The sequence below is a fragment of the Tripterygium wilfordii genome, chromosome 23 (assembly GCF_013401445.1).
Source record: "Tripterygium wilfordii isolate XIE 37 chromosome 23, ASM1340144v1, whole genome shotgun sequence".
Classification (NCBI taxonomy): Eukaryota; Viridiplantae; Streptophyta; class Magnoliopsida; order Celastrales; family Celastraceae; genus Tripterygium; species Tripterygium wilfordii.
This window is the reverse complement of record NC_052254.1, coordinates 9,864,993-9,878,435: the sequence shown is the minus strand read 5'-3', so window position 1 is coordinate 9,878,435 and position 13,443 is coordinate 9,864,993. Positions and strand designations below refer to the sequence as shown.

At 36.1% G+C, this 13,443-nt stretch overlaps 1 protein-coding gene across 1 annotated transcript; it reads left to right on the top strand.

Moving 5' to 3' along the window:
- The first annotated feature begins 7,683 nt into the window (after nucleotides 1-7,683).
- Nucleotides 7,684-13,014, top strand: LOC119992559 (probable lactoylglutathione lyase, chloroplastic). Its single transcript, XM_038839315.1, has 9 exons — nucleotides 7,684-7,900; nucleotides 8,805-9,006; nucleotides 9,119-9,243; nucleotides 9,405-9,469; nucleotides 9,689-9,901; nucleotides 10,031-10,078; nucleotides 11,322-11,429; nucleotides 11,680-11,820; nucleotides 12,560-13,014. The coding sequence occupies exons 1-9, from the start codon at nucleotides 7,768-7,770 to the stop codon at nucleotides 12,599-12,601; spliced, it is 1,077 nt and encodes a 358-aa protein (XP_038695243.1). The 5' UTR covers nucleotides 7,684-7,767; the 3' UTR covers nucleotides 12,602-13,014.
- Nucleotides 13,015-13,443: the final 429 nt, after the last annotated feature.

Here is a 13,443-nt window from a genome sequence, read left to right as displayed (position 1 = left end):
ACACCCGAGTCATTAGTTGGAGTGATAAGGATAATATGTATCATCATTGTGATCAGGTTCGAAATCGCCGTAAAAAAAAACTAAAATATGTCTCCTCTCCCCTATTTTATATTTGGTAATCAGTAAAGTTGACAAAAAACACCACATGATTTTGTACGTCATCGTTTTATCTTCGACCAGCCCTTTGGGTATTGTTTTGGGTTGATCGCTTCATATGACGTTGTAGTTGTACCCTTCCAATTTATACAATTACTTACTATGAAGGTTTTTTTATTTTCAAAAAAAAATGGAATTAATGCATGTCATACGACTAAATTAAAGTGAAATGTTGGAAAGAAAATAAAATAAGAAATTGTGGAGTAGGTTGCTCTTGTGGTCAACGCTTGTATTTCAATCAATTTTCTATGTAGGACAACAAATTATGACATTCAACAAAGAGCAAAACCAGACATGTTCTTTTTTACACAAAAGTGATAGGGATCCCAATTATCCCAATAAATGATGTGCACTCTCTCATTTAATCATTAAGTTTTGTGAACCGGTAGTGCTATATATATATAGGATTTGCATACATAAAACATACATAATGATGTGGCAGCTGACTGGATATGTTGACTGGACAAATTCGAAATTCGAAATTCAAAAATCAAAAATAAACACTACAAATAACTTTTCTCTCTCCTCATATCTCACTTTTCTCTCTCCTCTCCTCTCCTCTCTCTCACGCGATTCTCTCGTTTCTCTTACGGCCAATAATGGACCTCTACATTCCGGCCACCGATATGAACGCCGCTGCCGCCAAAAGAAGCGTCCGGCCACCAGGAGCAACGCCCAGCCACCACTTGACGTCACCGGTTGTTGATTTTGTCGAAAATCTACCATGAAGTCATGGGTATCCACCAAACAAAATTCACAGATCCGACTGATTCCGATGCCGGTTTGGCAGCCCGACACCACCAATGGACTCCCCTACGTGAGGAGCACTTAGCCCAGCCCTTCGTCAACCGAAACGGCCACCGGAATTGGAGACCCACATCGAAGGTATGCTCCAGTGCGTTATTACACTATACATTTGCAGTGTATTTAGCATTTTTTGTTGATTGAACATCTTATGGATTACTTGTGAAGCTTGATAGTGGGTTATTGCACTGTCATAATGAAAAGTGTAATTATTTTGTTTCATGGTTTGTTTCTTGCCTAGCTTACCAGATACTGTATTTTGTAAATAGTGTATTTAGCATTTAATATATTTAGAACATAGTGTATTTAGCGTATAGTGTATGTTGCTGGGCTGCTCCTCTTCATGGTGCCCTGGATTGGTGATTTCTTGGTTCCACAAAATATTTGATTACACTTTCATTTTAGTAATGCATTTGTTTTATACAAAATCAAAATATTACATACACTGGAAGTTCCCATAATGTAGTTGCATTGAATATAGTTTCCTTGCTTGATGGGTTCGATTGGTTCACTGTCAGTGTGCATAATGTTTTTAACATATGTTCAATGTTGTCTTGTTTGGGTATACTCTGTTCGTAAATTTTTGTATGTATGAACAATGCTAGAACTACACTTCCATATTGCCTAATGTATTTGCTGTAAGTAATTTTAATTATGGACAAAGCTAGTAAAATTTGTAGTTATGAACATTGATAGAACTTTTTGATGTCCTCTTATCTAGTTTGATATGCTTGTATCGGGATATTTTTTGATTTGATTTTTTATTCCCTTATGTTGCAATTTCTCCTGGTTTGCTCATTCATACCCTTTCGAAGTTGTTTGAAGGGCTTGATTAGTTTGAAGGTGTTGGTTCAGGTCATGGGTATATATACAGAGTTAAATACACTTTCAATGCGAAATGTAATTATGATTTTGGCGTAAATTCATTTTGATTTACATTGTTGCTGCCAGACAAGATAATTGGGTTGTTATTTACAATTATAAATGAGTTTGTCAAGTTCTTTAGTAGCAATGAGCCATTGGTGATTAAATTTGTCATTGCTTATTTATTTAGCTTTCCAATGGCTTATTACACTGTGCAATTGACAGTGTATTTAGCTCTCTGGTGGCTTATTACACTAAAATCGACAGTTTATTTAGCCCAGCCCATTATTACATTGTGTAATTGATAGTGTATTTAGTTCAGAAAAATCTTAATTATCAAGATAGGGAGTTGAGTTCAAGTTTATTTGGTGTGATAGAGACTCACATAACATGTTGTGTACTCATCACAAATAGAGCCTATTGAGAGAGCAAGCTTGTTAGAGAGAGAGATGTCGAACGAAGTCAGTGAAGAAGGGCAGAACCATGGGAAGGACTACGTGGATTCTGGCTTGGGGGGGGGGGTTTGGATTTCTTTTTGATGTTCTCTTATCTAGTTTGATATGCTTGTATTGGGATATTTTGGTGTAATTAGGATTTTGGTGTAAATTCATTTTGATTTACATTGTTGCTACCAGACAAGGTAATTGAGTTTTTATTTACAATTATAAATGAGTTTGACAAGTTCTTTAGTAGCAATAAATCACTGGTGATTAAACTTGTCATTACTTGCTTATTTAGCTTTTTAGTGGCGTATTACACTGTGTAATTGATAGTGTATTTAGCTCTACAGTGGCTTATTACACTGTAATTGGTAATGTATTTAGCCCAATATGTTATTACACTATGCAATTGACAGTGTATTCTGCCAATCACAAACTTGGGAGAAAAAAATGAAGAAGTAAAAGAAGTGAGGAGAGAGAATAAGAAAGTTGGAGAGAAAAAGAAAGAAGTACAAAAAGTTAAAAAAAAAAACAAAAAACAAAAAGCAAAAAGCTAGTTTGATGAGAGAGAAGCGGGAAATTGAATATAAGAGGGTTTTTAAAAAATAATCTATGTGGCATGCCTAGTTGGCATGCCACATAGATTATGTATCTTATGTACCCCATATATTATGTATATAAGTCATTTTCCTTTGTGAACCCGATGAGAATCCCACATCGGAAGATGGTGGGTTTGGAGTCTAGCTTATAAGGGAGGACAAACCTCCTATTGTCAACCTGAGTTTTCAATAGAGAGTTAGGCCCAAACTTGTAATGCTAGACTTGAGCCCCCATTTCTTGTGGCGGGTATTCATCAGAACCCCTACACTTACATCAATCAAGAGACAAGATTCACTATTGGGATATCCCTTTTTCTAGGATCCCTAACACTTTTGTTTTTACGGCCATGTTTTCTCTTTAAATATGGATGTAAAACAAACAGTGGTGTACATGAGTTTTCGGAACTCTCAGGCGAACTTTAAACATAGGCTCTCTTGAGAAAAAATTTTAAATGTTGTATATTACTTAAAAATATGTATCTTGTAACATTTTGAAATGTAAAATCAATAATTATATTAGTGTAATTAACATTTTCCATCAAATCACTTTCAATAGACAATATAGCTTACTCATTTAGCATTTCTTTGACTACTACTATTATTATTAGTCTAGTGGTTTTTGTCAAAAATATGGGACCCCAGAGATTTGGGGACCCTAAACGACATGCAGCCCGTCCCGCTCGCCCCAAGAACGTTTCCAAAAACAAATTGCACAAATAGCTGAAGTTATTAAAATGAAATGATAATTTTTATTTCATTCTTTTTTTTTAAATTCAATAAATATGCCCTATCTAAAGAGTGCATGGTTTATTTTAAACTAGTCGATTGATTGGACCTCTAGCACTTAGTTGATGTATTTGTGTATATTTTAATTAGCTTTACTCTTATGGACGTTTCTGATTGGTTTTGTAGAAAATGGGCTTAATTCAGGCGAATTCAGATGTTTGGAGTTGTTTGTGTAATGTAGCAGGGATAGAAAGCTATTTTTGGGCATTTTTGCAGTGAGGTGTCTGGACACCTCCATAGCATTCTGGACAATTGCTGTCCGAACACACAGTTTAGCCATCCGAATACTTTTTTCACAAACTGAATTAGAGCCTTCAAGAACAATTGACATAGATTAGCAGCCCGAACACCAAAACTTGCTTTCCGACACCCTAAAGCATAAACCAAGATGGCAGAGTCTTCGCCAAAAATTTGATAAAGGTCTGCTGTTCGGACACCTCCAGGAGCCATTCAGACAGCTGTCATGGATATGAAATTTCTGCACATAATTGTCATGGGTTTTTTTGGGTAAATCTTAGTTGTAACCAATGAGGGACGATTCATCATTTGTAACTTCCTTTAAGCATTTTATTGCCAAAGTTGCTTCTCACCATGAACACAAGAATCATTTTGAAGCTCACGTTAATGGTGTGAAGCAATGAACCAAGAGATTAATGCTCTTAATGAAAATCATACTTGGTCAGTCGTTAAACTTCCTGAAGGAAATCCATTGGATCAAAATGGGTGTACAAAATCAAACATAATACATATGGATCTATGGAGAGGTAGAGGACAATATTTGTAGCTCAAGGATACAGCTAACCATATGGTTTTGATTACAAAGAGATCTTTTCTCCTGTGATCAAAATGGTAACTGTCAGAATATTTTTGGCTCTTGTTGCTGCCAACAATTGGTTCATCCACCATTTGAATGTCCATAATGCATTCTTGAATGGAGACCTTCATGAAGAAGTCTAAATGAAGATGCCTCCGGGCTACGAGACACACAAGGATGGTTACGTTTGTAAATTAAACAAAATCTTTGTATGGCTTAAAGCAAACCTTTAGACAACGAAATGACAAGTGATAACAAGCCTTGCTGAAATTTGGTTTTACTCAATCAAAATGTGTCTATTCCTTTTTGTTTTTTACAATAAAAATGTCTCTAAGGTCATGTTACTCTTATATGTTGATGATATGGCTATTGGGAGTAATGATATTACTCTGATAAACAAAGTGAAGATTGTATTAATTCTTATTTCAAAATTAAAGATTTAGGAGATTTGAGATATATTTCTTGGATTGGAGATTAAAGAAAGTATATTCTAAATTTGCTTGTTGATTATATTGTGATTTCAGAAAATGTAAAGCCATAAATACTCCTATTGACATGAATGCAAAGCTTTTCATTAGTTAGGGAGGAATTCTGGAAGATCCAATGCTCTATAGAAGGCTAGTAGAAAATGTTGGATTCAAATGCATATAATGATAAACTGAGAACCTACAAAATAGTAACATAGAACTATTACAGATACATTAACATAGCAAATCCCATGCATAACACAATAACATATACGTATTCAGTAACACGGTACAATATATGAATACAGTAGGTATTGCTTAAATTAAAAATACCAAAATCGAAAACAATTGGACAGGGATTCAGTCGAACCAAATATATACAACGCTCCACTCCACGCGGGTAAGCGGCACAACAATACTGGTGGATTCAGTCGAACCAAATATAAACAACAAACAACAACTCTCAGGCAGAATAGAATTTTGGTAGAGTTCGTGTCAACTGGTGGATTCAATCAAACCAAATATAAACAACAACTCTTAGAAGAATTTTTCGTGTCAACTGGTGGGTTCAGTCAACCAAATATATACAACTCTCCACTCCACACGAGTAAGCGGCACAGCAATACGGGTGGATTTAGTCGAACCAAATATAAACAACAAACAACAACTCTTAGGCAGAATATAATTTGGGCAGAGTTCGTGTCAACTGGTGGATTCAGTCGAACCAAATATAAACAACAACTCTCAGAAGAATTTTTTTTTTCGTGTGTTTGTAAAGGGAGACAACAACTTTTAGATAGAATAGTTGTGTTTATAAAGGGAGACATCAACTCTCAGATAGACATAATAGAATTTTGGCAGAGTTCGTGTCAATAGAGAAGAAAATTTTTTCGTGTGTTTGTAAAGGGAGTTGCAAGAATTCATGAGTGGATTGGAGCAACCACTTGCCCAGAAAAATCAGAGGCACACCTCTTGATCAGGAACTGACATGATCCTTGACCCAGTTGCAACTCACTATTTCGGGTCTGACTAGAGACTAACACAAGCCCACCACGCGCGTGTGTTTTTAATCAAAGGTCATAATGGGGAGCCTCTCCCTCCTACAAAAGCTTGGGTGCCCTTAGGCCTAAAGTCTTATTACAAAGCTTGAGCTTATAAACACCACATCCACATAATATTTTCACTTTGTTCACCATGTTCATCATGGTCACTTTGGAGTCTTTTTACATTCAACCAAAAAATAATTTGGTCACACTAATTACTCCAATTTATTACCCTTATAACAAGGATTAATTACCCATAAATTTCATTCAATAAATATTATTGAGCTTTCAATTAATAATGGTCAAACTATGGTTGACCATCAATTTTCCAACAGAAAAACTGATCTACTTGACTATTACAAGACCAGACATCACCTACATAGTCGATACTACTCTCAGCCAATTCATCAAGACTCCTACATCCCAACATCTTAAAGCAGTTCATAGAATCCTGAGATATTTGAAAGGTACCTCAAGCCAAGGTCTGCTGTTTCCTACTGGTGAAACGACTGCCCTTACTGCATATTGTGATGTAGACTGGGTAGCCTACTCAGATACTCGAAGATCTATAACATGTCACAATATTATGCTTGGAAACTGTCTTGTTGCTTGGAGATCTAAGAAGCAATAGACTGTCTCAAGATCATCGGGTGAATCTGAATACAGAGTCATTGCCTCTCTGTCACGAGAGAACTGACATGGATAAGTGCCATTCTTAATGAACTGAAGCATCCGGTCAAGAAACCTATCTCTCTGTTCTGTGATAGCAAAGCAGCAATTCACATAGCAACCAATCCGGTTTTTCATGAGAGGACCAAACACATCGAGATCAAGTCACTTTGTTCAACAGAGAGTTGAAGACAATTTGATTGTTCTGCAGCATATTCGAACTTTACAACAATCTGCAGATATGTTCACCAAGCCTATGAGTCTCACCCAACTACAGAACTTCAAGTCCAAGCTTTGCATGATTGACACTCACGCGGTCGCGCCAAGCTTGAATGGGGGTATCAAGTATTAACATTGTCTCTCTAAACGACTTCGTTTTGTTTTAGTTCAACACGTCATCGTTTTGCTTCTCTTCTTTTATACATCTATGCGATGTCGTTTCTTTACAAATCTTGTCCTTCTAGCCGTTGTAGTTCAACATGACAGAGAAGCTTCTTTGTCTGTCCTTATGAACGTTGTATTGGTTATATATATAGCTGCTCTTTTTTCTGTCTGTAACAATCTTTACTAATATGAATCAAAGAAGCTCTTAATTCAAACTCTATGCCTTAGTTTTCAAAACACTTTCACCTTCAACCCACAAAAATAAAATTAAAAGTTATAACTTCTAATAATTACCAAAAATGATCAAGACGGTTAATAATAAAGATTTGATGGAAATAAAAACAAATATTGTTACGAATTAAGAATATTATTTTCATACTAAACTTAGAAATACAAAAATCGTTGCATATCGACACGATTTTGATCATCCATTGTGTGAAGCAGTGTTCTGCAATCCGACCCAAGTTTATTTGTATTAGTTCTCAGTTGATTGAATTCTATCCAACTAGCATCGTCAAGCCCGAAGGTATTTAGGAAGGTAAATCGTCGTACTGAGATGCATTCCCGATTTATTTTTATTTTTGAGTTTAGGTTAGATTCTTAAAAAAAAATATCAATCAGGCCCCTGCCTTTCTGTCTGACTCTCTGTCTCACGAACTTATCAGTTATCACCACCTCCTCTCTCTCTCTCTCTCTCTCTCTCACAAACAGACGGACAACATAAAGGCCGCGGATAGGCAGATGGTGAGGATACTGCATATGGCGTCTCCAATTCTGCCTTCTCTCTCGACGTTCAGGTTCGCCGGTAGCTCTCGCTACGGTGTTTCTCTGTCTTCTTACAATCCTTCACGACGATTCGCCTATCTTGGCAGTGGTGAGACTCTCTCTTGACCTTTCTAATGTATTCATTTAAACGCTGTACAGTGAATTTTTTTTAAGAAATTGATTGATGAATAGGTATCTGTTGATGTTTTAGTAAATTAGAAGACTGTAGTGATGAGGACCCCGTAGCAGGTGGTGGTGTTGGATTGCCTGTGGCGCAATGAGAGTATTCGGATTCAGTGTCTAATTTTTTTGGATAGAACAATAGAATGAGATGTTTGTTCATGCGGAGCTCAATGTGTTTAGTGTCAGTGAGACTGAAAACGGCTGTCTATATCTTGTGAAATTGGAGTAATGTTGTGTTTTGTGCGGTATTGGCTGCACCCTCTGAGGTAGAGTCTGGAATGGCTTCACCAGATGTGTGTCAGTTCTTTGATTTCTTATTTTTTATCACTTTCCAAAACTAATTTTCAAAACACATCTTTTAGATAGCTGTTTGGCTAATGTGGGTTTTTCCGAATAATTCGAACTTTGCTTCACTGGAGAATCATGAATATCATGTAACTCAAAGATGTTTCTTGTAATTGATGAGGAATTCATGTAATACAGCTTAAATTGTGGTTGATGTAAAGTGTACTTGCTTTCTGCATTCATTATCATTTTCCTTCTTGAGATATATTTTGAATAAAGGCTATCGTTAAGGATAAACTCGACATACTGGTAGAATGGCTTAAATGCAATATAGGGAATGCGTGCAAACAGGTGGTCTCCAGGAAAATTACAATTTATCATTTGGCTTGAATATCTAATTGAAGGAATAAGAGTGAGTTTTGATGTACTGCGATATTGGAAAAGATTCAGACATTTGTGATGCACTGCAAACTGCATATGAGTGTGCTAATAATGCTGGATATGTTGACCAATTTGCATAATTCTGATTTGTTTTACTTTTGCAGCCATTTCACAGTCACATGTATTTGGCTTGAAAGCTTCCAAGCTGTTGAGAGGTGAGGGTACAAGCATTGGGGTGGTTGCTAAAAATATAGTACAAGCAAGCACATCTGCTGCTCAAGAAAATGTTCTGGAGTGGGTTAAACAGGACAAGAGAAGAATGCTTCATGTTGTTTATCGTGTTGGGGATTTGGACAGGACAATAAAGTATACTTCTTGCTCATTTTTTTTTTATAAATTTTTTTTCCTTTTATTTGATATATTGTTCCTTCGTGTCTTTTCAAATGCTTGGGGTGAAATGATCATGTGATGACTGCAGATTTTACACTGAGTGCTTGGGGATGAAGTTGCTTCGGAAGCGTGACATTCCAGAAGAGAGATACACTAATGCTTTTCTTGGTTATGGGCCTGAAGATTCTCATTTTGTAATTGAACTCACTTACAGTAAGTTATCTAATTACTGTTAGGTATTGCCAGCGTCTTTTAACATCTGTTATGATATTGTGTGCACCTTTTAGCCTGAGTCACCAGTGTGCTAAGATAGATTCATGGAAGACTAAAAGTACATACTGTCATTATATGCTTCGACTTATGAATGCTTGCAGATTATGGAATTGACAAGTATGATATCGGAACTGCTTTTGGACATTTCGGTATTGCAGTTGAGGATGTAAGTTCTTGTTATTGATATTATCTATCCATATAAGAAAGATCCTTTTTCTGTTTTTTTTTTTGTATTTGTTAAATTATCTCAGCTGGCTGCTTATGAGTTGCTGACTCTTATGATTGGATGTATGATGTATCTCTTGGTTTGAATTTCACTACCTGCTGGAAAATTGGTTTTTAACAACGGAAACCTAGGTTTTCATTTATGTGGTTCTTTGACTAGGTTTCCAAGACAGTGGAACTCATAAAAGCCAAGGGTGGCAAAGTAACCCGGGAACCAGGAGCTGTTAAAGGTGGAAATACTGTAATTGCATTTGTTGAGGATCCCGATGGTTATAAGTTTGAACTATTGGAAAGGGGACCAACACCAGAGCCCTTGTGCCAAGTGATGCTTCGAGTTGGTGACCTTGATCGTTCCATAAACTTTTATGAGAAGGTAATAAATTTGTTCTGGACTATATCATATCTGCCGTTAAAGGATTATCTGCTCGAACTTGTTTCCTTTCTTGCATTTTGACTCACTTATGCATTTGGTTCTGATTTTGGATCTTCCTTTTCCATTTAGGCCTTTGGCATGGAGCTTCTTCGCAAACGAGATAATCCAGAGTACAAGGTAAGAGCCTTGTTTTACATAATCAGGAGATTTTATATTAACATGACCATCTCATTTCAAAAGTAGAAAATGATATTAGCATGAACATCTTAGTATTTTATGAGATTTCTGAACTAGTGTATAGCTGTATTGCCAGGGGTATCTTTCTGATGCCTTCCATCTTGAAGATTCTTATTTATGAATGATCAGAGAATTGTGACTAGAGCAGATCATGCCTAGTCTTACTGGCAACTGAGAAGTTTATTATTGGATTTTTTCTCTGATATCAGACAGATGAGTCTTATGCTGAAAGGGAATGGGAGATTTGAAATTGATGTTATGATGGCCATGAAGTGTCAGTGCCTATGTAGAGTTGCATTTTGCTTGGTCTAAAAGGAGAGTAATATAAATTTTGGAGTATGTTGGAAGAATTTGCAGAAATTCTACATCGCTTAATTAGTTTATCACTTCACTGGATGCTGCCATGATCTTTTCGATGTGAATAAAATGGAAAAGTGTTTTCTTTTGAGAGGAAAACTTTACTTCCACCATTCGCTTAATAATGTAAATAAGCTGAACATTAGTTTTTCTTTTGAGAGAAGAGAACTCTCATTTTTGAGTTAGGAAGGAATAGCTTAGGGGAATAATACAGGAAATAATATAGTCAGTGATGTTTCTGCTAGATTTGTTTGATCATTAATTTGTTTCTAGTCTAGCATATTTAGATTTCTTTTTTCTTCTTTCACATGGCACTTAATCCTTTTCGTGTTTATCAGTTGAGTGCATCCTTTTTGGAGATTTTGTTTGTTCTGCTATGCTGAATGCTCTTTCTTTTTCTTTTTTTTTTCCTTTCTATCTTAAGTGCTTCAATTCTTCTATTTTTAATAGGCAAAGTTTCTGTCAAAGACAGGTTTTGTCAGTATTGATTGACAAATATAATAATAATGATATAGTATGTTCTTCTGCATCCAAAAATCATTGTGCTTTATGAGTTGAAAAACATTAAGATTTATTTGGTCAGACATGCTACTGCAAAGAAAATCACTGTTCTAATAGCAGCCCTTTAAAATTTATGCTAATTGGTAATTGCAATTTCTTTTTGTCTGAAGCAGATCTGAATTGATCTATGTAATAGTATTGTTGCTTTAAGAATAATATTTTTTTGGGTTAACGTGCTTACTCATTTTGATTTGACATGAACGATCCTTTTTTATTGGGCATTGTTGATACCACTTTGTTGACATGCTGTGCTTATGATTCACAGTATACAATAGCAATGATGGGATATGGTCCTGAAGATAAAAATGCAGTGCTAGAGTTGACGTACAACTATGGAGTTACCGAATATGACAAGGGGAACGGTTATGCTCAGGTGGTTTTACCCTTATATGGGTGTGAATGCTCATGCTCATGCTCTTTTCTCTTAAATAATTGGTTTTGGTAGAAGGATTTGTTTCTACTGTATATCAATGTTAATATTGGTTGCATGTTATAATATTTTGTGCACTATATCTTCATGTTTTCATGATTTATTTCTGCTTTCGAATAATGGAATTGATGATCTGGCTTCCTGCCTCTATAAATCCATTGAATTGTGTCACTGATTTCTTGTGCCTTGACAGATTGCGATAGGAACAGATGATGTCTATAGAACTGCAGAAGCTATTAAACTCTGTGGTGGGAAGGTTACTCGGGAACCTGGACCGTTACCTGGTATCAGCACAAAGATTACTGCTTGCTTAGATCATGATGGATGGAAGTCGGTATGCATTTATAGACAGAATTCTCTCATTCTTATCGCCCGAGGGTTCTTTGTTTCTTTGTTTTTGCTTGTGTGTTCTCTTTTCCCTCCTCAATAGGATGTCTTACAAAGTCAAATAATTCGGCCTTCATTCTTAGTTCAAAAAGTCTAAGGCAAGAATACTTAAGTCGAAGCCAATATAAACCAAACAGTTAATCATCATTTAAACATTGTTATGCTTGATATAGCCTGGCAAAACCCCTTTTTTTCATAATTATTAGAAGGTTAGGTGCTTTTGTGCAACGTGGGCAATATGTCGTTTGATGCAGGCACACGATCTACCACATGGTTGGTGGAGTTCACAACTGGGAACTAGCCGATTGATATACATAGCATGCTGTAGTTGAGTGATGGTTTCTTTTCATTTTTCTATGATTTGTCTATTACTCGGGATATGGGAAGAAAATTCCTGGGGTTTCATGGGCTTGTTCGTTCAGGGTAATTCTCCTCTTCCCCCGAGCACTTTTGACAAATGGTGGAGTATGATTCATGGATGTTTATGTGATGTAAACGTTGGAGGGCTTGTGCCTGTGGTTGGTATGCCACATGGATACCTTCCAGCTTTTCGAAGACTGTTGGTTTCATTGAAAGCAATGAGACCCCCATTGCTTTGGTCTCATTGCTTTCAAACATTGTGTCATTCACATCACCTACAAGTGTGTTGTTCATTTGGTTTAATTTTCTTTTTTATTATCTTACAGGTTTTTGTAGATAATATTGATTTTCTCAAGGAGTTGGAATAATTTCTCAGATCATCCTAGCAAGCTCACAACACTTGAATCCGAATCTTGAGCCCGAAAGAGTTCTTAAGTTCACATGAGAATGTATTGTCGCCCACTTTTGTAGATAGATATCGTCTCATTCAATGGTTGCGAGTAATAAGCTTCTTGATCAGCTTTGCAGCAGTTTGGTTAGTCTGAATTATTAACTTTTATTGTGTTCCTCCTCTCACTCTCTTCCCTCCAATCAGAATTCCCCCAAAATACTTTGGTTTGATCCAGCTACTTGGTAGAAGGGCTTTGTAAACATTATGATGATGCCTCAAGTTTTGTATCATAACTTTCGAGTTGTACAATGCAAAATCATGGAAATTTATGGTTTTCTCAGGACATTTGCTGGAAACTTGAATGATGGTCATGTTTCACGTATCTTATGAGCCACTGTCATATCCTGGAGATTCCATGTATTGCATCACTATAACTGTCTGCTCTATTTTGCCTTGCCTCCTATGCAATTCAAGATAGACTTCACCATGCAAGTGTTTTTTTGAAGGAATTGTACTTTACATACTGGGTCATAACGGGGCATTTGGTTGCTAATCCAATGAGTGTGAGTGTTAGACAAGTTTGAGATGAATATGAGATGAGTGTGCGATGAACATTACGATGTTTGGTATGAAATTAGGAGTGAGCATGAGTCTTAGTATTTTAATTGTACAATTTTCATACTACCTAATTTTTTATACATAAAAATAAGAATAAATTAATTTATTGGTTGTGTTTACTTCTTAATAAGGGGTATAATAATCTTTTTAGTATTAAACTCATTCTTCCTAGGAGATTAGGTAATCTCACCATCTTAATGA